Source organism: Sciurus vulgaris (genome assembly GCF_902686455.1).
Source record: "Sciurus vulgaris genome assembly, chromosome: 18".
Lineage (NCBI taxonomy): Eukaryota > Metazoa > Chordata > Mammalia > Rodentia > Sciuridae > Sciurus > Sciurus vulgaris.
The window spans coordinates 22,860,053-22,883,498 of record NC_136479.1 but is presented as its reverse complement, the minus strand read 5'-3'; the positions used below and the strand labels follow the sequence as shown (position 1 = coordinate 22,883,498).

The 23,446-nt window shown below is 49.2% G+C and overlaps 1 protein-coding gene across 1 annotated transcript; it reads right to left on the bottom strand.

The window, feature by feature from the left end:
• Positions 1-275: 275 nt before the first annotated feature.
• SETD1A (SET domain containing 1A, histone lysine methyltransferase) lies at positions 276-23,290 on the bottom strand. The gene is given in 20 exon segments (XM_079120503.1): positions 276-1,082; positions 1,159-1,296; positions 2,927-3,046; positions 3,231-3,341; positions 3,418-3,590; positions 4,019-5,068; positions 10,943-11,284; positions 13,039-13,126; positions 13,264-13,421; positions 14,100-14,187; positions 14,288-14,464; positions 14,925-15,632; positions 15,634-15,711; positions 15,865-16,714; positions 17,104-17,333; positions 17,570-17,691; positions 19,614-19,884; positions 21,921-22,016; positions 22,241-22,405; positions 23,154-23,290. Coding segments are annotated over 19 exon segments (5,124 nt in total). The 5' UTR covers positions 22,391-22,405; positions 23,154-23,290; the 3' UTR covers positions 276-908.
• Positions 23,291-23,446: the final 156 nt, after the last annotated feature.

Below are 23,446 nucleotides of genomic sequence, written 5' to 3'. Positions count from 1 at the left end.
TGGGAAGGAAAGGGAGGCCTGACCTTGGCCCAACTCTGGCTGGCCTTGGTGGGGGATTCCTGGCATGGCCATGGCAGCCTGTCAGGTGATCCAAAGCAGTGGCAGCTGGGTCTGCAGGTCTGGGCTCTTGCCTGCAAGCCCCTCTACCCACCCCAAACTTCAGACCACCCACTTTCCCTCTCTTCATCTTGCCCCACCCACTGTCTCAACCCCCCATCCCAGCCTGCTCTCCCCCAAAGATACTGACCAAGCACTTTTGTACAATAAAGTTTAATCACAATTATAAAAATGTGGCCTTGGGTTTGCGCTATTAACATATATACAATCCAGCCCAACAAGAAGGGCCCACCCCCACCATCCTGGCCTGGCTAAGCCAAAGCCTCCAGACACCAGGGTGGGAGGGTGACCCAAAGGGTCTGGCAGGAACAGAAGATGAGGCAGGGTTCCAGGCACGGAGTCCCCAGGACAGGGGGCGCAGGGCCCCCCCCAGAGGAGAACATGGCCACTGCCCCTAGAGACCCCTGAACTGGGGAGGGGTGCACGCAGGGCACAAGGGGAAGTCCCCATTAACACAAAGCAAGAGGGCTGTGCAGCCCCCAAGAACAGGATCTGTACAGGCCGGCACCCCAGGTTTCCACAGGAAACAGCTGCTGGCAGCTACAAAACATTTACAGCTTCTTCTCCGCAAAGAAAAAAAATTAAGAGGTGGGTGGGCAGGGGTGACAGGGGAGGCAGAAGCTGCCTCATCAAGGGACTGAGGCTCCCTCGCTGGGCTTGGAGCCCCCAACCCCACACTTGGGAGATGGGGGCATGTGGGCCCTGCTGAACCCACTAAGGCTGGGGGTTTGCTGGGAGCTCAGGGCACCAAGGGGAATAAATAGGGGTGTGGGCACCAGTCCTGCCCCACCTCAGTTGAGGGAGCCACGGCAGCTCTCAGTGCCGCATAGACACGGGATCTTGTTGTCCTCCAGCGGGAATTTGTAGTCGTAGGTAATCTCCTCATCCACGCCAATGGGCTGCTTGGAGTAAATCACAATCTTCTTCTGTGACTCGATGGTGATCACCTTGGCATAGCAGTTGGGCTGCAGGAGGGGAGGACAGTGTGAGCTGTGCCCCCTTCCATGCCCCTCCCATCCCTCCACCTAGCTCCCAGCGCACCGTGCAGCAGTGGTTGATGAACCTTGCCAGGTTGCCACACTTGGTAGCATCAATGATGGTGTCATGGTCCACCCGGAACAGGTAGCTGCTGCCAATACCCTCCTGTACATAGCGCTTCTCCCGCATGTCGGCCACCATCTGGCAGTATAGGATAGGAAGGTCATGGTATGGCCCTCAGCTGGGTGGGTCCTACCAGCCCCTCTGGACAATCTGCCAGCTATCAACTCCAGAGTCCATACCAGCTAGGCCTGGACCTCAACCCTCCACCTTGACTGCTTCTAGAAACCCTGCCTTTTTGGCCACCCATCCTAATACTCTGGCTGCCTTTTTGATTAAGTCACCAACAAGAGGACTCCAGAGAAATCTGTACTGGCAGGGGACATGTCAAAAACTGAACCCTATTCATCTCTTCTCCTAGGATCCTCTCTCCAAAACAGGCACCTGTTGGCCTAGACGGTCAATGCAAATGGCAGGTTATCTGTTAGGACCTGTGTGGAGGAGCAATTGTTTCTCAGTAAATGCAACAATGAGCCCTCTGCACTTTCTCCCTGGGTGATCTCATTCCCTCCCAGAACTTCCACTGTCAGCTAAGTAGTGGGGACTCCTCCCAAACTCCCATCTCCAGCCAAAATCCACCTCAGTAGAGTGTCATCTTCAGATGTCCCTGGAGCCCTGCAACATCATGTGTCCTGATTGGAACTCATCCTGATCACACATCTGTTCCTCCTGCTCACTCTCACTTCACTAGGGCCCCATCATAGTCATAATCTAATGGTAGCACCCTAAGAAAGGGCCTCACCTCCTTCTTTGTTCTCACTCTCCACAGCCAGCTCACTGCCTGGTCACCAGTCCAGGCCACCTTCACCTTGGCATGGATCTGTGACAGCACCACTAGTGTCAGCCTCGACTAGTTCTCTCTTCCCAGCACAGCCAGAGGGAGCTTACTAACCGCCAAGGCTCTCTTCTGCTTAGCTTTCCAGAGATTCCCTCTCTCACTGGGGGCCCTTACTAATATTGCTCCCCAGCTCTGGAGAACCTGGGCTCCACATGCCCCTCCAAATTCTCACCTGACACTGGCCCTACTTCTTCTGATTAGCCATTCTGATCTCCTGCTCCTAGGACTACCCAACCTCCAGGCTTTAGCACACTTCTCACCTGGGCCTGGGAGTTCCTGTCTTTCAGCTGCCAGCTTAAACATCACTCTCTTGATGTCTTACACCCTAGTATGTGCTCACTGCTCCTGCCTCCCTAAGCTTTCCCTTTAATACCATACACTATTCTTTATTGTCATTCATTGTCCAATATTCCCCACTTCCTTTTTTTTTTTTTTTTTGTTTTGTTTTCGGTACCGGGGATTGAACACAGAGGCACTTTACCACTGAGCTACATCCCCAACCCTTTTTTTTATCTGGAGATAGGGTCTCACTAAGTTGCTTTGTGCCTTGCTAAGCTGATGAGGCTGGCCTCAAACTTGTGATCCTCCTGCCTTAACCTCCTAAGTTGTTGGGATTACAAGAATGTGCCACTGCACCTGGCTCCCCACTTCCTTAAAGGGAAAGAAACTACCAGTCCTGTTTCCTGCTGGACCACTAATATTGTTTACTGACATATTACTAATGAAGGATAAAGGACACAGGTTTTCACTGGCTAAAACTTGGAGCTGAGAGGGTAAGGATTTGCCTAGAGGGTCAAATGGTACTCATGGGAAATCCTATGTTGTCTGGGGCCACATAAGGAGCTGAGTCTGGTGCTGAATCTGGAGCCTCACCTGGCGGATGTTCTGACCCACGTATTCAATGACCATCTCATCAGCTGCAATGGGTTCCATGGCAAACAGACCCCACTCGTGGATCCGGCTCCGGCCAAATCGAAGCTTCTTCTTTCGGAACTAGGGGGCAGAAGGTAGATTCTACTGCTGCATGCCTCTCAAGACCAAGCTCTTCACCTTTCCTACAGACCTCCCAGAATGAAAAATATTTCATTCCCCCCACAACCCAAAGACAGGATCCTACTAGGGTAGCTCACCTCACTTTTCATTGAGCTTCTTTCCTTCCCAGGTCCCCATTCCTCACCTTGAGCTGGTTTAATTTTAGTAGATCACTATCCATGATGGCTGAGGTGCCAATGGCACTTAGCAGCCGCCGCTGCTCAGACCGGCGCTCCGAAAGCACACGGTTAGTCCCCTGTGAGGAGGACAAAGGGAAATAAGCAATGGGAGGATGGTGAGAGGAGACAGTGGGCCAGGAGGCAGGGCCCCACCTGAGTGTCCACTCCTTCCAGCTGCCGGGCTGAGACGGGGCACACATCCAGGTATTTGTCCTTCTCCTTCTTGCTGATGGGGTAATAACCTTCACTGCGTGCTGAGCCTGTCTGGTGCTCTCGGGGCCCATCTTGGGGCCGCCGCTTGCGCTTTGGAGTGCTCAGGTTGGTGAGTGCAGGGTGTTAAGGAAGAGAATGGGTCCCTCATTGGCCAGATCCCTGGAGCCTGCTCCTCTCCATCCACCCCAGTCCCAGCCCAAGGAAAGGGCGGCCGGTCTGAGCTGGTGGGCATATTAGGTGTGAAGGGACAGCAGATGACAGAAGTCAGTCTTGGACTCCACTTTTTCTGCCAGAAAAACTTTGGGAGGCAGAAAAGAGGTATGAGGCAGAGAGAAAAGATGGCTGGGTAGCCAGAGGAGAAACCCCCAGGCTGAACATGGCACAGTGAACTGAACAGACAGGGAGGGAGATCAATGCAGCACTAGGAGTGATCTGAGGAAGACACTGCCCGGGGCTGTGACCCCAGGGAAGGCCACCCCCACCCCCAGGCCTGTGTCTTCCTATCTTGCGCAGACAGGCCTGACTCTATGGCTCAGGATATTTGTATGATGGACCCAGTGGGTGTCGTTAAGCCAGTCAGCTCCGCTGGTCTGTTGCAACAGCCGCTCATATGTGAGCCGCAGGTAGCTCATGTCTTCCAAGTCCAGGCCCGAGTTCCAAATGTCATACAGGATGGTCATCTGCTCAAACTCGCTGCGGGGCTCAAAGGAGGGGGGCGGTGGAGGTGGGGGTGGGAGTGGTGGTCTCCGGCGCCTGGTGTGAGAGCGGAGGCTGCGTCGCCGGATAGCCCCTTCACCATCGCTGCTACTGCTGCTGCTGCTGCTCTCTGAGGACTCGGACTCCTCCTCTTCCTCCTCCTCCTCCTCCCCCTCCTCTGGCTGCTGCTGCAGTTGCTGCTGCTTTGGCTCCTCTGCCTCAGCCACTACCACCTCAGGGGCCTCTAGGACCTCATCCACTGGGGAGCTGAAGAGAGCTGCAGGGGCAGGAACTGGCTCCGGAGGCCGGGGGGCTGGTGTGGAAGGTGTGGGCTTGATGGCCAGGGCATAGTTGTGCTCCAGGAGGATGTGGCTAAGCAGGGGGCTGGGGCGGTCTGCCTCATCTGAGGTCTCTGTGGCCTCTGAGTCGTCGCCAGTAGGCAGGGCGGCCAGCCCTCGCCGGGCTGGGGTCAGGGCCAAGTCGGCCAGTACTGCCAGGTCCACTTCTGTCCCTGGCTCACCCTCTTCTTCCTCAGTGGAGCGACCTCGGCCTCCAGCCCGGCTCCGGCCCCCTCGGGACACCTCCTCAGGCCAACTCTTGACCAGAGATGCATGGTCCAGGGGCAGGTTGCGAATGGTCCGCTCCACGCCCCGGGGAACTTTGCGAGAAACTGGGCCAGGAGACTTGGCTTGTGGTGGGGCAGCTGGGGGAGGCTCTGGGGCGGGCACCTCCTCCACAGCAGAGAAGGAGACAGTTTTCCGGCGTTTCTTAGGTGGGGGAAGAAGAGGGATAGGAGAAGAGGGTCGCTCCTCAGGGCGGGAGATAGGAGCTGGGGGCCCAGCTGGTGGCTCTGGGGGCAGCTGGGGCACACTGGGAGGTGGTTCCTCAGTGGGACCTGGGGAAGGAAGCACACCAAGAAAGGAAGGAGGGTTAGCTTCTGCCCAACTTCATTAGAGTTGTTAGAGGCAGGAGACTTGGGGCTCAGCTGGGCTGTGGCTACCTCATTTCAACAGGCTGTGCTTACTCTCCTCTCAGCTTCCGCCCAGCAAACCCATTGCACAGATCCTCCTCCTGGTCCAAGGGACACACTGCCTGCCTCTCAAACCCACACACTACGGTTTCTTCAACAGGATGGAATTCTGCACCTGCTCATTCACATGGTCAGCAAGTGTACGCTAAGCCCTAACTTTGTCAGGCACAGTATACCCAACAACGCAGACAGACAACCTCACAGAGCTCTCAGTCCAATGAGCACACAAATCAAATGTGCAACCAAACTGGGAAAATAGGGGAGGGCTCCCCACAACATTTGAATTCTAGCCTTTTCACCAAGACTGGCAGTGATGGAACCACGTCCAACGACTAGGCACATGGACCAAGATGGTTTCTGTCAGCTGTATTCTGAATTAGCCAAATCTGAACTAAAATACTCACTCCAACAATAAACAAAATTCTCTAGTCTAGTGAGGTAAAAAAGATACAAAGTAAAAAGCTGAATCTCAGTATTAAAACATTTTATAAAATTTGCCTTCCTTCCCAGTTCCTAAATAGAACCGGTGATTTGTTCTAAAGGGGAAGAGGTCAGAAGAAAGTCTTTACTAAAGAAGCTGAGACTTGGGGCTGTGGTTGTAGCTCAGTGGCAGAGCGCTTGCCTAGCACATGTTGAGGCACTGGGTTTGATCCTCAGCACCGCATAAAAATAAAGGTCCATCAACAACTTAAAAAAAAAAGCTGAGACTGAAGTTGAGATCCAAACGAGGGACAAGTGGAGGAAAAGACATACTGTCTTTGAGATGCTGCTTTGTCTCCCCAACTCAGCCCCTAGGATGGGAAGCATGACTTCCCTCCCCTCCCTTGTACATGGAAGCAGTTTTTAGCCCCTGTTCAAGGTCACTGTCCTTGTGAATCCTGCCCACCCACTTCTTCAGACACTGGTTAACATCTTCCTTGTAAAACTAGAAGCCTGGCACTTTTGGTTGGCTGTAGCATATTTGTAGTTAGTATAGTGGCAACTCACATGGATACAAGCTTTTTTATATATGCTAACTCATGTCACAACAATAAACTGCCCTAAGAGGAGAGTACTATATTAATCCCATCTTATGGATAGGGAAATTGAGGCACAGAAAGATTAATAACCTGCCCAAGATCACACACTTGGCAAGTGACAGAACATCTGCATGCAGGCAGTCTAGATTTGAGTTCATGCTCTTAACAGCTGCCCTATGCTGCTCTGGATGCTTGTGGATTGGGTGGTTTCACATCTGGCTCTACCACTCACAAAACTGAAGGGCAGCCAGCACCAGGCCTGGCCTGAACAGGCAGTGGTCAACCTGTGCCCATGGTTTCAACCCATGCTCTTAATAAGACTGGCATCCTCAGCTTGCTGTGTTCTCAGCTCTGGATACTAGTGGCAATCCACACCTGAAAGCTGGTGAGGCCCAGGTGCTTGTACCAGGCACCCCAGTTTCTATGCAACCTACGGTGTCTTTCAGAAGCCTGGCTGCTAAGGAGAACTAATTCCACCCCCCAGCTAAGCTTCACACAAATTTCCCTTTGCTCTCTCACCTGAAGCTTTCCTTTTGTAGACAATTTTGGGGATCCCTGCCCAGTCAATACAATCCCTGCTTTTCTCTGAGAATTGCTTTCCTGATACCCTTAGACCTGCAGAGGAAAGCCCCAGAAGTCATTTTTACTGCATGACACCCCATTCTTTTCTAGGTCCATCACTAACTGACACCACTAAGATGACCCAAGTCAGTGCAATTAGAAACTTCTTTGAGAATGAGGATCTAAGAAAGGAGCAGAGCTGTCAGTAGCCAGTCTAGAGGTTAGCAGGGATGGACACCCTCTACTGGAATGGAGAAGCAGAGAAAGCTAATTTGCAGAGAGAGAAAAGAATGACAGACTGTAAGACAGAAGGCAAGACCTAAAAGCCTTCTGGTCTTTGCTTCAGGAGACAATAGGTAGACAAATAGGTTCTACCAGGCAGGTCACATCCAGTATACAAATCCATTCTTCAACTTAAACTGACGGAAACTGGTTCCTATCATTATAACCTCAATAAGCCCTCGATTCGGATCCCAATTACCAGTAGCCACATGTTCTTTAGAGATAGGGGTGTTCTTTGCTACCCTTCCATCAGGTCACACAGTGCTGTCCTTGGTAACTCAGATTTCCCTGTTCTGTCCTCTCTAAAACCCAAGAGACTTGCCCTAATCTTGCTCTCATCTCCTACCTTAGCCATTTACCCAGGAGAATTCACTATCCCACAAATTTACCTCGATTCTCACATTCCTACAGATCTCCTTCACTCATCCTCAGCTACTCTCCACCAGTCACACACTGATCTCATCAATCCCCAGAATGGCTCCACTGTGGATTCACACTCAAGATTCCTTACCATATGATTAGCCCAAACTCACCTCTCAGTTCACTCCCCTATCCCTTTTCAATTTCCCATCCCTTGACTTCCCGCTAGCCCATCTCTCTTCTTCCATATTAACTGTCTTTATTCAGCCCAGCCCCCAGGACCCTCACTTGGTCCTCTCTTTTCACAGTACCTTCCACACTCCTACATCCTCATCCTTCTACCATCACCACTCATTTTCTATTCATCTACCCTATGGACATAACCAGCTGACTTCTTTCCTCCTTTCCCCCAGGCCCTGGCTTCTGCAGGGTTTTCATGCAGCTGGCAAACCTTGTCGCATCCACCCTTGCTTCCCACTCCCCTCACTTTTCCAGGCAGGCTCCTACTGCCTCCCCACTCATGGATACATTTACATCAGATGTACAGTCCCTCACCAGGAATGTCACTACAGAAAGGATTTCTTCCCCTTTGGGTTCATCTATCTGCCCCTGGTTCCCTTCAGTGCAGGTACATGCCCAAGTCTCACCTACTTAAGCTAACTCCTCCATCAATCCTGCATTTTCTTCTTGTTATCTCTCCAATTCCTTGAGCATGTTACCTTGAGCATGTTGCTGCATCTCACTAAGCCTCGAATTCCTCATCTCTAAGATGGGAACAGGAATGTTGTGAGGACTGAATGAGAAAATGAGTTTCCAATGAGCTCCTAGAGCTTGGCACACAATAAACATTAAAAGTTAGCTAATATCGTTATGGCCCCTCAACTCTTTCCTCTCAGCAAGAATAGTCTATCCTTCCATTAGACCAGCTATCTTACTCCCCCCGCACTTCTTGTCTGAACCACTGGACTGAAATCAAGGTCACCTATGACGTGTCAGATCCAATACTTTTCCCATCTCAGAGACCTCATAATAGGGATTATTACTCCCTCCTTTTTAAACCAATGCTTATCCTGCTGTTCAAAACTCACCACTCCTTGGTTTCCTTCCTAACTTCCTGATTACTCCCTCTTCAGTCTCCTTGGGTTCCTTTGCCCACCCTACCTCTTATAAGACTTTCAGGCTCTGGTCTCTTCTCCCTCATGCCTTACACCCTCCTAGGATATAGAAGTGAGTTTACACCTAAACTTGCACTATTCTCAACTATCTTATTTCCAGTCTGTTGTTCCCATGGCATCAGATTTATTGATCCAGTTGCCAATGTTTCTACCTGGTGGTCGCATAGGTATCTCAAACTTAACCCCAAATAAACTCAGCAATTTTCTTCTTAAACCTCATTCACTTCCTGAGTTTCCTTTCCTTATAAGTAGTTTTACCAAGTCATCTATCTCCTAAGTTTCTCTCAACCAAATTTCCCCCAGTTCCACACCCCTGCACCACATAGTACCACCCTGTTTGGTTCATGCCCTAATCTTCAAACCTTTTAAAGTCATCCCACATTCTTCCTCACCTTTTCCAAATCTCACCTCCTCCTCCCAGAATGGTCTTTCTGAAATGCAGATGTGACCACATCCCTCCCTGCTCCACAGAGAATGGAAGGCTACTAAGATTGATGCCTTTCTGGGCTGCCTGTGGCCTCACAGCCTTCTGCTACCCAATGGACTCAGGAGAGGCTGGGAAGGATGTGAGGTATCAGTAGAAACCTGACTCCTTATCTTGTGGAGTGTAGATGGGAGCAACATGTGCCAGTGTAAGGAAGTCTTCCTGTGGTCACTTGGATCACCTTGGATCATGCAGTCTCAATAACAAGTGGAAGATCCCTGGGAGATTATATGTATTTTTGAAGCGTATCTTGAAAACTGACTGATCTGACTGCACAGTGGGAACACCTCAGTCCCAGTTATCACCATAGCTTATTTACTGAACAGTTTCTTAGCAGGCTCCCTGTATCACTCTGCTCCCTCTCCCAAGTTCTCTCTGCATTGCATTTTTTTCGAATCATAAATCTGATCATGTCATTCCTCTGAGGGCTTTCTACTGCTCTCAAGATAAAGACCAAATTCCTAATGTGGCCTATGCATTCGGTACAGTCTGGCTTTTGCCAACCCCTCCAATTTTATCATCCCACCTACCCCTAGCTTTCAACCACCCAAAAGTTTTTCTTTCTTCCAGGTCCCCCAAACTGCTCTCCCTTAAGGGTCCATGTACCTCTAATCCCTCCTACCTGACTACTTTACCTGGATTTCAGTCGGACTATGCTTCGGCAGGAAGATGTCTCCAGGCCTACAGGTTCTGAGTACCCTACACTTTGCCTTTATGATGCTTTCAGTTTGCAATCACAAATTTTCTTACATATTTATTATTCAACTGGTCTGTATTCCTATGGACTGTAAAGCTCTACACAGGTGGGAATAGCTTGATGGACATCCCACCATATCCTTTGCATCTGATGCTGGCTGTGGTAAGCATTCAATTAGTATCCAATTCTTGAATAAATACTTTCCACAACAGAATAAATTATATGCATGTGCTATAAAATAACAACAAAATGTGCAAATTCACAAAGAAAAGATAAAAACAAGTTCTGAATTAATGTTAATATTTGCCAAATTAATCCTGCAAATATACACTACATATTAAGAAATAGACTTAAGTAAAATGAGCAGGAACTGGGCATTGTGGTGCACACCTATAATCCCAGCAACACAGGAGGCTGAGGTCAGAGACTGTAAATTCAAGGCCAGCCTCAACAACTCAGAAAAACTGTGTCTCAAAATAAAACCAAAACCAAAACCAAAACCAAAAACAAAAACTAAAAAGGGCTGGGGATGTAGCTCAGCGTAGAGCACTTGCCTAACATGCATGAGGCCCTGGGTTCAATCCCCAGTGCAACCAAGGCGGGGGGAGGGGGGGGGGATTAGTAGTAAAAATTTATTAAATTTGGAATTTTCTCCTTAACCTACTTGGGAGAAAACCTTCTGTTTTACTTCAGTAGTAACTAAACACATGGTCTGGCTCTATGAACCACTACAGCAGTACAGTTTAAATGTTAGGCCATAAAAGTCTCCAAGGGGGACAGGACAAGAGATAGTGACTTTTTTTGTATGTTTCCTCAACAAAGTAACATACACTTGTACACAATTACTTAATAAAGATTTCACTGTTGCCGGGCGCAGTGGTGCATGCCTATAATCCCAGTGGCTCATGAGGCTGAGGCATCCTACCTCAGGATCGTGGGCTCAAAGCCAGCCTCAGCAAAAGCAAAGCAATGAGCAACTCAGTGAGATCTTGTCTCTAAATAAAATACAAAATAGGGCTGGGGATGTGGCTCATGGTCAAGTGCCCCTGAGTTCAATCCCCAGTACCAAAAAGAAAAAAAAGATTTCACTGTTCTCTCACAAAGACACAGACACATACAAATTCACACACGCAAATCAAACGTCAGGTACTATACACCCACCTGCAGGCCTAGCTGGAGACTTCTCTTGTTCAGAGAGAGGTGTAACCGGGGAGCCTGCAACCCTCTCTGGCTCGGGCTCCTCAACAGGTGCCGGGAGGGGTTCTGGGACTTCTCTGGGGGGCGAAGAGGCTGAGGAAACTGCTGCTGGCTGCTCCTCTTCTTCTTCCTCTTCCGAGGAGGATTCCGATGATGAAGAGGATGATGAGGACGATGAGGAGGAAGATGAGGAAGATGAGGAGCTGGAGGAACTGCTGCTCTCAGAGTCTGACGTACTACCATTTTCACCATCTGAGTCAGCATACAGAGAACATTTGGAGGACGAATCGCTTTCTTCGTCCTCGCCTGGAAATCCAGAAGGAGTAATCAGGCAAAGTGGGAAGACCTTCATTCAATCAAGCCAGTTTCATTCACTCGCTCACTACTCTGAACATTAGGCTCTACTAGATTCTAGCAAGTCCAATGTGTCAAGGAGTTAGATAAGCACATGTATTCACAGGGTAACAAACAACAGTACAAGGAGCTGGGGAACGTGGCAAAGGGAGACCTGGATTCTGCTTGCATGAGCAAGACAGGGAAGGTATCCCTGAGGAGATACTGAAATCAAGGACATGAAGGGGTCCCACCATGCAGACACAGGGGTTAAGCAGGGACAACAAAGGCAAGAGACCTGGAGACATGTAAACCATCAGCTTGTACTACTGAAGCTCTTCCCATTTAAGGATTTAAGGACAATCTGGATAATAGACTCTGTGAGAAAAGATTCTGGGGTGAAATAAACTTGGAGAACATGGCATGCTCCATGCCTCTGGGAGACTAGTAATATGGGAAGGGCTTTAAAAAAAAAACCTAAGAACTTCATCACCCTTGAAGAACATAGTTGGGTAAATTAGAATGGGTGTTAGTGACTGAGAAGGAGGCTGGAGAATGGTGAGATGGAGCTGAACGGTTAAGCAGGTGCTAGATTATAAGTGGCCTACACTGTTAGTCCAAGGAGTCACATTGTGGAAAATAGGGAGCCAGGAAAAGACTCTATGGAGAGAAGAGGATCAGGGGCACATTTTAGGAAAGATAATTTCATCAGTAATTTGGGAAATGGATTGGAATGGAGGAAAGATAGAAATAGAGACAAAAATCAGTCAAATCTACTTCAAGAATCTAAGAAAGGCAGGACAGCGGGAACAAACAACTAACAAATTCAAGAAGCATCCAGAAGGTAAAACTGATGGAAAGTGGTGATCAAAAGGATAGGTAGCAATCTATATCCCTCATCCTTAGTAGCTAATACTGCCCTCTGCTTCAGCAAAGGAAAGCCTCAGATTATGTTCCCCATCCTGATCCTGCTGAAATGGTACTTCTCAGAGTCATTCCTTAACTAACATGTAGAACAATCTTCCCCCAGGTCTGTCTTCCTATCACTCTCCCATTACCCTATTTTATCTTCAAAGCATGATCTCTATCTGAAGTGATAAAATCTGTTCACTTGTGACAAGTCTCTGCCTCCCCTCCAGGAAGTTCTCAAAACCAGAACCACATCTGTCTTGGTCACTGCCATGTCTTAAGTACTTAAAACAGCATCTGGCACAGAGAATGGGCCCAATATGTATCAGAAAGAATGAATGAAAAGGAAGACTAAACCATGTATCTAAGTGGATATGGGGAGTGTTCGGGTATTTAACTAGACAAGAAGAATGACTGGTTGATAGCAGTCATGAGGAGGGAAAGAGGGAGCTTGATGGCTGGGCCTTAAGGGAAGAGCAGGGTCCCAAGGTGTGAAGGTCCAGTTTGGCAGCATCAAAACGCAAGAGAATGAAGACCCCCTTGTCTCTAGGGCTTGGTAAAATAGACACTTTGCTCAGTTATCCTCAGAAAAGAGCTGCGTTTCAGAAGAAGCAAGCAGGAGAGACCCTTTTGAGAACCTAAGTTAATGTTTCCAGGGGCCAAGAGTTCCAAAGGATGTGGCTAAAACAGTTGCCACTGTAAGGGCAAAAGTGGCCAGTATGACCAACAGGAAGGTTATGTGGGCTCAGGAAAGGGCAAGCCAGGCAGCTGAATCCCTTCCTTCCTAAGCCAGAACTCTATTCAACTATCTTGCTCACCATCTGATGCTTCTGTCTCCTTCTTAGCAGTATCCACAGCTGCTTCTCTCTCTTCATCTTCTTCATCTTCCTCATCATCTTCCTCATCCTTAACAAAAAGGATAAATAGGGACTAACAGGAAAGGGACAACTAGTCCTCCATGACTAGGCTCCAACCCAGAGAGAAGTTGACACAGGAACGAGGATTCAGAAATAGGCTTCTGGCAGGGACGTGGCACCCCTCACCTTGTCTGAGGAAGACTCCTGAGATGCCTCCTCCCCTTCACTATCCAGAGCAAAGGATTTTCGGTGCTTGCCCTGGGTCTTGCCTCGTTCTTCATCTCGCTTTGGGGGCTTGGTCCCCGGACGTCCTGGTTCTCCAGCTTCCTTTTCTCGGTCAGGGTCTAGGTGAGTGATGTTTAGGGCAATTCCCATCAACAATGTTACTACTTCCCTAACCCACATGCGAGGAGTTTTCTATACACTTGCTGACCTTCCCAACAGACCTCAGTTTACAGAAAGCTAAAACTCAATGAAGAAACACAAACACCTGGCAATTACCAAACAATTTATCGTTTAGACAAACCCCACCCATTTTATCTTTCATCCTTTTCTCCACTGGGAGAACAAGAGCAAGTCAACTTGTTCTGTCTGGCCCATGAAAAGAGTACCTGAGGCCAATGGGTGTCCAGGGAAGTAGATCTGACTCAGTAAGGAAGTTTCCCAGTCATGCAAGCTGTCAACCAATAGCTCAGACTTCAACAAAGTAGGAGGAAGGTTGTAGGGGAACATTAGATGGTAAACTTGGGTAAATGACTTGATTTAACCTCCAAGTTTGATTCCAAATACTGAAGTTATTATTTTCATGTGGTAGGCAGAAAACCAAGATTTAGAAAAACTTAAGCCAGCCTACCAGAGTAAGACCCACAACTATGATTCCAAAGAGAATCCTATCGGTGCCTCTAACATCTCACAGAAGGGTTTTTTATTTTCACTTTAACTCAACACCAACATTTTCACTTGGCTCTTTCCCTCTCTAAGAAGCCCATTCCCTTTCTCCTTTTGCCTGATCTCCCACTCACCATCTTCATCTTCCTCAGCAGGAGTGGATGGCCTCGGCCTCTTTTCTTCACTGGCTTCTGAAATTTCTGATGGCTCTTTCCGCTTTACCTGGGAGATAAGAAAGACATAGAGTATATTTAGAACTCACTCATGGTTCCTAACCACCCCTATCCCTTCCCCACTCTACTTAGATCACAGTTCAGGGTACCTTGAATGAAGGCAGCCGCAGGGCCCCTCGGAGCCCTGATCCAAAGGCGAAGGCCTCTATGCCTGTGGTACCTCCACTCTTGGCCCAGTCTACAAGGGACAGCATGCCTGGCTCTTTGAGCTTTGTCTTCTCTTTATCCTCTTCCTTGGCTTGCTGTTTGGCTGCATTCTGGAATGGCTGCAGAAAGTAGGGGGACTGAACTTCTGAAGATCCCTCCTGCCTGAGAACCACTCTTCCCAGGCCCCAAGAATAGAGATGCATTAATTTATTCCTCCACTCGACACCATCTCTGCCATGCCTCTACCAGTCCTTTACAGTCATTTTCCTCAAGTTTGCACACTTAGTCCACGGACCTTAAGAAACAGCTACTATTTTTCCCAGTTTACAAATGGCAAAACTGAAAACAGGCCGTTAAGGGCCTTTTCCACTGCGAGCAAACAATAGAGACAGGATGAAGCTCTTCTAACACTCAGATCTGTATTTGTCTGCAGCTCTGTGCCCCAATAAAACTCCCCTGACCAACTAGAATGTCCCAAGTGCCAGTAGTCTCACTTTTCACATGCTTTGACCGGCAGAAACCAGAGGTCTACCTACCCCTTCCAACAAAGTTCCAGGTTGCCCAGTCCCAGGCACTCACCTTGGCCTTCTCTTCTTTGCTTTCCCACCACTGGTCAAATGCTCCAAAGGCCACATTTTCCACCATCTTGCGGTTGAGGTCTCGCTGCATGATGCTCTTCATTTCTTGGACTAGGGTGGCCAACACACGGCCCACAGTGCCCGCTGATGGTAGGGCCTTGCCTTCTGCTAGCTCTGCTTCTTCCCTAGGAGGCAGCCGGGCCTCTTCACCAGAGATTGAGGAGGAGGGCAGGGGCTCAGCTGCCATGGGCAAAGGCAGGTGGTAGGCTTCCCGGGAGTATGCCCCGTGGCCTTCTTGCCCTTGTGTATACAGAGCATAGGGCAAGCCATAGGCTGCCTCTTGTGGGGGCGGGAAAGGGAGGAAGGCCTCCCCAAAGGCCCCACCAGGAGGACCAGCAGAGGCAGCAGTCAATCCCTTGCCCTGTCGCAGCTGGTGAAGCCGAGTTAACATCTGGGTCTGCATCTGGAAGGACATAGGCATCCCTCCCCACTGAGCCCCGAGTCGATCCATAAGTTCCAGGGAGTTCACAAAGTCATAGATGTGGGGTGGTGGTGGTGGAGGTGGGGGGTACTCTGGGGGGGGTGGCCCATCGGGTCGGGGCGGGAGGAGGTAGGCAGGTTGGTGGGGAGGATAACCAAGGGGAAGGGAAGCCAGGTAAGGAGGGGGAGGAGGTGGTGGAGGAGGTGGGGGAGGAGGCTGCTGGGGGGGGTGTTGGGGCCGGAGGGGGTGAGCCACCCCTGTCATCATCGGAGATCTCCATGTCCTCTCCAGAAGAGCATGGAGAAGCCTGTAGGGGTGCAGAGGAGGGTAACAGAGAATCTGCTTGTTTCCTGGGCTTTTCCTTAGACCCATTTTCTTGTCTAATTCCCCTCCCTCTCCCTCAGGGTCCAACCCTGCCTCCCAAATCCCAAGTACCTCCCCTGGCTGACCCCAGACTCACCTGGTTCTGTCCGTTGGCCTTGGGAGACTCTCGGGCAGCCCCTGGTTCCCCACTCCCTGTAGGTGCCACATCCTCAAAATTAGCTGGGGCCGGAGGGGGTGTGCAGGGCCCATGACCTGACCCAGAAGGCACCTCACTCCCTGTGTCTCTAGCCCCAGGGCCTGCACTGCTGTTCTCTTCCTCCTCCTCTGTGTCAGAGGCCAGGAAAGAAAATTTGGAGCGCTGCTCCTTCAGCAGCATTTCGATGCGGGAATCCAGGCTGCTGTGCTGGGCGAAGGGTACACTCTCATTGGTGGTCTCTGGGGCTGGGGAGCAGGAACGGGCAGGTGAGGCTGGGCGAGGGGAGGTCCGAGCTTCTTCTCTCTCAGGGCTGGGCCCCCCACCACCCCCACCTCCACCAGGTTCTGGAGGCTCAGGGGGTGGGGCCTCTGAGGCTGGAGGCCGGTAGTCTTGGTCAGTGGCCCGGCTGGGCTCAGGGGGCAAGTAGGAGGTGTAGGAAGGTGGGAAGCGCTCAGCGGTATTTTCTGCAAAAGGGGCCCCAGGGGGCTCCTCCCGAGTTGCCCGGCGGGGTGGGTAGGAAGCATGGCGCTGGTAACGATTCCAGCTTTCATAATACGCTGGGTAGTTTGAGTCAGAACCACGAAATTGAGAGGACGAGGAAGAAGACGATGATGAGGAAGATGAGGACAATGAGGAGGAAGAAGAGGAGGATGAGGCGGTGGCTGCAGTGGTAGCTGAGATGGCTGTAGAAGCCGTTGTTGGGGCAGAAGATGCAGAAAAATGGCGGCGAGAAAAGGAATCTTGGTAGCTATTCTCTGACCGCCGGGGCTTGAAGGAGGTTGAGGTGGTGCTGGAGAAGAAGTGGGAGAGTTAGCTAGGCTCATCTCTATATGACAAAATCCAACAATCCTGCTTCTCATGCCCTGTTAAACTGCCCCCCAAAAAACTTTAGTGTTCATTGCCATTTAGTGTCCCTGAGGACAGCAATTTTTTAAAAAAATATTTTTAGTTGTTAATGAACCTTTATTATTTATAGGCAATGCTGAGAACCAAACCTAGTGCCTCACACATGCTAGGCAAGCATTCTACCACTGAGCTAACAGCCTCAGCCCCTGAAGACAGCAATTTGTTGGCTGAATCTACAGAGACTAGCACAAACAATTTCCAACTTCTCTTAGATTCTGAACCTCTTCTCAGAGGTAATTCCCAGAATTTGAAGGCTACAGCCCCACTCTGTACCTGCTGGAGTAAGCAGAGTCCTGAGAGTAAGGGGTGCTGCCCCGAGATGTGTAGGGGGTTCCTTGGGAGGACTGAGGGGTGAACTGGCCAAAGGAAGATGGGGTGTCTTGTCGGCTGCTGGAGAAACTTGTATCCTGGGAGCAAGGGGTGCCATTGCCAGGGGTGCCCACCACAGCAGTGCCTGCTGGGTAGGCAGCTGTGTCAGAGGAAGAGCGGCGGCGGGATTCAGTCTGGAGGGAGAGAGTGGGGCAAGGAAAAAGGTAAAGCAGCACCATTTGAAAACTTGCCTTGTCCCAAACCAAGAATCATAGTTCCCCGACTTTTTAAAGCATTTAGACATCTTTTCTTGGCTTTTTCTCCATTTAATAGTGAAGAATAGTGAAGAACCTCCAAAGATGGTTCCTGCTTGTAGCAATCACACACTGTGTCCACAAGGCTAGGGTGATGGCAACCACGAGCTTCTTACCGTCTCAGTGGCTGCACCAGAACCCTGGAACTTCTCGCTCAGGGCCTTGCCCCCAGTGGGCACTGTCTGAGGGGTATAGGAGCCATTGACAATCAATTCATAGTACTTCATTCGTTGTTGTCCTGGAGAAAGAGAAATGGGAATCAATAGTCAGAAAGAGAAACAACGTCTTTCTCATTTGTTAGTCCTTCTTTCTTAGGTCTCAAGCTTCCTAAAATTTCTTGGGAGTCTTGAGTTCTGGGATTTCAGTTCTCCTACCTTCTCTTTATCTCTAGGAATTGTTACCTCTTCTCCACCTCTTAACGGCTACAAATGGCATATTTTATGACATTTTGCAGTTTATAAATATACTTCTACATATGCTACTACACTAGATTATTCACAGAATGAGTACCCCTATTTTATAAGCCTAAAGCAAACTGATCTGCACAAGTCGCACAATCAGTCAATGGAAGAAATGGAATTCAAACAAACTTCAGGTTGTCTGATGATAAATTTTCCCATGCTCCTCATCCTATGTACTAAAGTTTCCAGAATGGCAGCCTGAAGACTAAATCCAGCCCACAATCCTATTTTATGTGTCTTATAAAATGACTTAAAATATCCTGGAAGGGATGCAATATTTAAAAGCCATCAAATAACATACAAATATCTAAGTTACTGACTTTTCTTTGAAAAATCAAATTTGGGAATACAAGGCCTCATTCTCATTTGCAAACTGGTTAATGTCAACTAACAGCTGCCTTTTTAGATGGAGTTACATGTACAGTTCACCACAGGTTCTACTCCTCCCTACTGCTCCTTAACAAAGCAGTTCAGACTGCCTTGTCTTCAGAGATCGTTTTTTCTCTTTATTTGTGGTACTGGAGACTGAACCCAGGGTTTTCTACCATTGTGCCACATCCCCAGACCTTATTTATTTATTTATTTATTTATTTATTTATTTATTTATCAGTATCAAGGATTGAAGCCAGGGTGCTTAACCACTGTGCCACATCCCTAGCCCTTTTATTTTTTATTTTGAGACAAGTTCTTGAGATGTTGCCTAGGGCCTCACAAAGTTGCTGAGGCTGGCCTAAAACTTATGAGCGCCCTGCCTCAGCCTCCAAGTGACTAGGATTAAGGACATGTGCCACCATGCCTGGCTAAAATTTTAAAACTCAAACCAAATGAAAACCTAGTTTTTGTTGTTGTTATTGTTTTTCCTGGTACAGGGATTAAACCCAGGCACACCTCAACACTGAGCCATATCCCCAGACCTTTTTATATTTTATTTTGAGATGGGGTCTTGCTAAGTTGTTTAAGGCCTTGCTAAGTTTCTGAAGCTGGCTTTGAACTTATGCTCCTCCTTCCTCAGACTCCCAAACTGCTGGTATTACAGGCATGCACTACTGTGCCCAGCTGAAAACCTAATATTTTTGAGAATTTGTTATTAACCTAACTTGATTTACTATAGTCTTTATTCAGCCTACCATGTATTAAACTTCAACACAATTTGTTTTCCTTTTTTGCAGTACTAGAAAAAAGGAGTACTTTACCACTGGGCTACATCCCCAGCCCTCTTTTTATTTAATTTTTAAATTTTTTATTTTGGTACTGAGGATTGAACTCAGGGCACTTAACCACTAAGGTACTTCCCCAGCCCTTTTCTGTATTTTATTTAGAGACCGGGTCTCACTAAATTTCTTAGGGCCTCACTAAATTGCTGAGGCTAACTTTGAACTCATGATCCTCTTGCTCCAGCCTCCTTAGTCACTGGAATTATGGGCATGCATCACAATACCTAGCTACAATTTTTTATGGATATTCATGGGATTGAATATGGAGTGCCATCCCAACCATGCTGGCAATGACACAAAAAGCATCATACAAGGACCATAATTCCTCTCTACAATTTGAAAAATTGCGAGTTTAGATACGCATCTGGCCCCAACAGTTTCAGAAAAAGAATCCTGACAGATCACTGGTCTCATCCCAACAAGCATTTGAGTTTACAATCTGTGATAAAGACCAACCTTGAGCAGCAGGCATGGGAGCCCCTCACCTTTGATGTCAAGCTGAGCATGGATGATGTTGCCCATAACAGAGGTAAGGTGGAGATTTTTGACTGTTTCCTTGGCACCCCGAGTGCTGGTGAAAAGTACACGGGCCAGGCCCAGGTGCTTGCGAGTACGGGGGTGAAGAAGGATCTCTACCTCTTCCACCTCACCGTACTTTCGGCACATATCCTTTAAGAAGGTTTCCCGCACGTTGTCATTGAGTCTTGCGAAAGTCACTTCCTTAAGTGGAATCTGTCCAATATAGAACTCATCCAGCTGTGGAGAAGACAAGAGTTCTAGGGTCTCTATACTGACCACTGTTTCTTTGCTTTTTGAGAAACTTTAGCTAAGCTTCATGAGGTCAAGAGAGACAGATGTCTGGGAGACTGAAGGGCAAGAGAAGGCGGTCACAATAAGGACTACATCAGTCCCTGAATTCTTGTCACCACAGAATGGCAAGAACTACGAACAGAAATACACACATGGAAGGAACAAGTTGTACGGAAATAATCCACTGGTTCAGCTTTTAATGACTATAATGGGCTAGGCACTTAGAAATACAAAGGTAGAGAAATACAGAGGTGGAAAAAAAAAGATTCCCACTTAGAAAAGTAGAAAGGACAGGTACACACAATCACAAAGTGACATAGTGTCAGAAGGGGTGTAGAAAGGGTTTCTGGGAGCCAAGGGAAGGGAACCTTTATACAGAGTACAATCAGGGAAGAACTCATGGTGTCATTTTTACTGGGCTTTTTGAATATACAGGAGTCCACCAAAATAACAAGGACTTCTAGGACATGGAACTATAAAACAATTTGGCAACTGGGCACAGTGGCATACACCTGTAGTTCCAGCTACTCAGGAGGTTGAGGGAGGAGGACTGCTTAAGGGTAGGAGTTTGAGGCCAGCCTGGGCAACACAGCAAAACCCCATCTCAAAAAATAAGCAAATAGTCAGGCACAGAGTTACATGTCTATACTTCAGCTCCTTGGGAGGTAGAGGCAGAAGGATCCCAAGTTCAAGGCCAGTATGTGCAACTTAGTGAGACTCTACCTTGAAATAAAATGAAAAGGGCTGGGGATGTAGCTTAGTGTTTGCCTAATGTGTGTGAGGCCCTGAGTTGAATAACATGATATGTAAGTAAGTACATAAAACTTCTTAAAAAAACTTGGCACTTTCTAAAAATTACAAAGTTTATTACAAAGTATGAAAATAGCATAGGAATACGATGTCAAAGCAGAGGATAAGGCTTGGCCAGATCATGACAATGCTCAAAAACATAGACTTGGCAAAAAGAGTAAAAGAGAATAGTAAAATCAAAGAGAGAAATCTCAGCAGGACAGAGCAGATGAATGGAGCATGGAGACAAGAAAACCCAGTGAAATGAATATGAGGGTCCACATTAAGGAAATGGCAACAGAAATAAAAAAATTAAGATAAAGGCAAAGAAAAACTACTGGATAATCCCTAATTTCCAGCCTGTGCAGCTAAGGAAATAGTGTTGTCATTTATTAGTAGAGGGAAATGAAAGGGAGAACAGGACTGAGAGGACAAAGAGATTTATTTTAAATCTCTTATTGAGTTTGAGAAGTCTGTGGGGCCTCCGATGGAGCTGTCCCTCTAGCAGGCATACAAGTGTGGAGTTCGAGATTGATGTTGGCTGGAAACATACTTGGAAGTCATTAACACTGAAGTAATAGTCAGAGCTATAGAGATTGTCCAGGAAAAGTACGCTAAGTAAAAAAAAAGGGTGAAGAGACTCTGCAACTATTCAGGAAGAAGAAAGAACTAGTGAAGGAAAAATAAATAAAACAAAAATAAAGAATTAGTGAAGGTAACTAAGAACCACCAGTTTTCTAAGCTCAGTTCAAGGCATGGTGAGTATCCTGCTTGGACTGGAAAATGGAAATGCTCTTAGGAAATAAGATGGAGGATCACATGGCCAAATGAGAGGCAAAGAACACAGGCAGAGAGGCAGTAGTCTTGTCACTTCTCTTAATTGCTGAAGAACTGGGATTTCCTGCTGTCATGCTAGGCACTGTCTAGGAATACACAGTGACAGGCATGATAGCTAAATTTGTCCTTACCTCATCTTTCAAGAATTCAACAGTCTTGCCATCACAGATACACCTGGGACACCTCAGCTATACAAGTGTACCTCCTGTCCAGAACATCTCAGCCTCACAGATCCAGACGTTGTTATAACTGGCTGTCATGCTTTCATTGGAATACCCATTTTATCATGCTCTGTAAAGACTAGAGTGCCAGGCCCTCCACACCCTCAAAAGGCCACCACACCAGGAGACACCTACCTTAAACTTAGGGACTGGGAGGGAAAAGTCTCTGTTTTTGGACCTGACATGGCAACGAGGATCTTGGAGGTCTTCGACCGGTATATACTTTGAGTCCTAGTAAGGAAAGCAGGAACAGAAACACAGCTCAGGATGAAACCAGATTGTTGAGCTCTAAGAGGCCCATCTGAGGACCTTCAGGATGCTAAACAGCTGGGTTCACTTGCTCATTTTTGAGAAGGCAAGCTCTGAATATGGGAGTTCTGGGTGCTGAAAGGAGTAACAGAGAAAAAGGGGTCCCAGAGTCCCCTAAAAAGCAATGAAAGCGCTGGGGCACTCACGTTGACACTGAAGTGGATTCCGTCATAGCGGTACACCTTCTGAGAAGGCCTGCGCAAGGCAGGGTCCAAGGCAGGATCCACGATGAGCTTGTAGTTCCGCCACTGGAAGCTCGGGGCTTTCTGCCCATCTCCCCCACCTTCTTGATCCATCTTTGCTCATTTACACTGTTAGGAAAAGGGGGATACGCAAAGAGGGTCCAGGACTTAGGCCTGACTCCCTTGCTGTCCCCTCATTGGCTAGCCCAGATTCCAGGTTCTCTCATCACTCCAGTTTCCACACCTCACCAAGACCCATGGCTCCCTCAGATTTTGCCCCAAGTACCCTGTTTCACCACAACACCCCATTCTCTCTCCACCTCCCAACTCTACCCTCAGGCCCCCAGGCCCATCTCGCGCCCCCTTACCTTCCCGCTCTCCCCAGCGCGCGCCCCACTTGGCCTCGGCGCAAGACCCCTCCCCCGCCCCCTGGCAGGCCCCGCCCCCTCACGCCTCCTCACCGGCCAGCGGCCCGGGCCAAGCCCGGCTCCCGCTCCCACACAGCCGCTCCCGTCCCCGCGCCCCGATCCTCTGGCCGAGAGGTGGCACCTCTTCGGGGCGTTGGAAACACCGCGAGACCGAGCCCGAGACCCGGCTTCGGCCCCGAATCCGGGCGGGGGGGTGGGGGGAACGCGCGCCGCTGCCCTCTCCTCCCGCCCCGGCGCGTTCTGCACCCCCCCGGTCTCCGCGCACGCGCGCCGCGGCCCTACTCACCCGCTCGTGGCGAGCGGCTCCCCCTCCCCCCACCCCGCGCGGCACCTCAGTGGCGCGAGGCGGCGGCGGCGGCGGCAGCGCGAGACCCGGCCCCGCAGCGGTGGCGGCGGCGGCGCCCCCCCACCACCACCTCCCCGGCGCGCGCACCAAACACCACCGCCACCTGCGCGAGGCCCAGAGGGCACAGCGTCTGCATTCGCACTTTCGTCACGGGCGCTGCCGGGAGATCCACGGGCCCGAGGGTAGCGGCCCTGCCTCGGCCGGCGCCCTGTATGGCTCGGGAGTTGTGGCCCAAGGAGCCTGGAGATTGGCCGCATTCCCCGGAGAGTGGGTTTCACCACCAATATCCAGCTGCTCCGGACTGGGGTTCCTAACGAATCAGCGGCGACGAAAGCTGCGACTAATCCCTAAGGGAAAGGAGGCGGGGCGAAGGGGAGGAGGCCAGCCAGAGCTCGG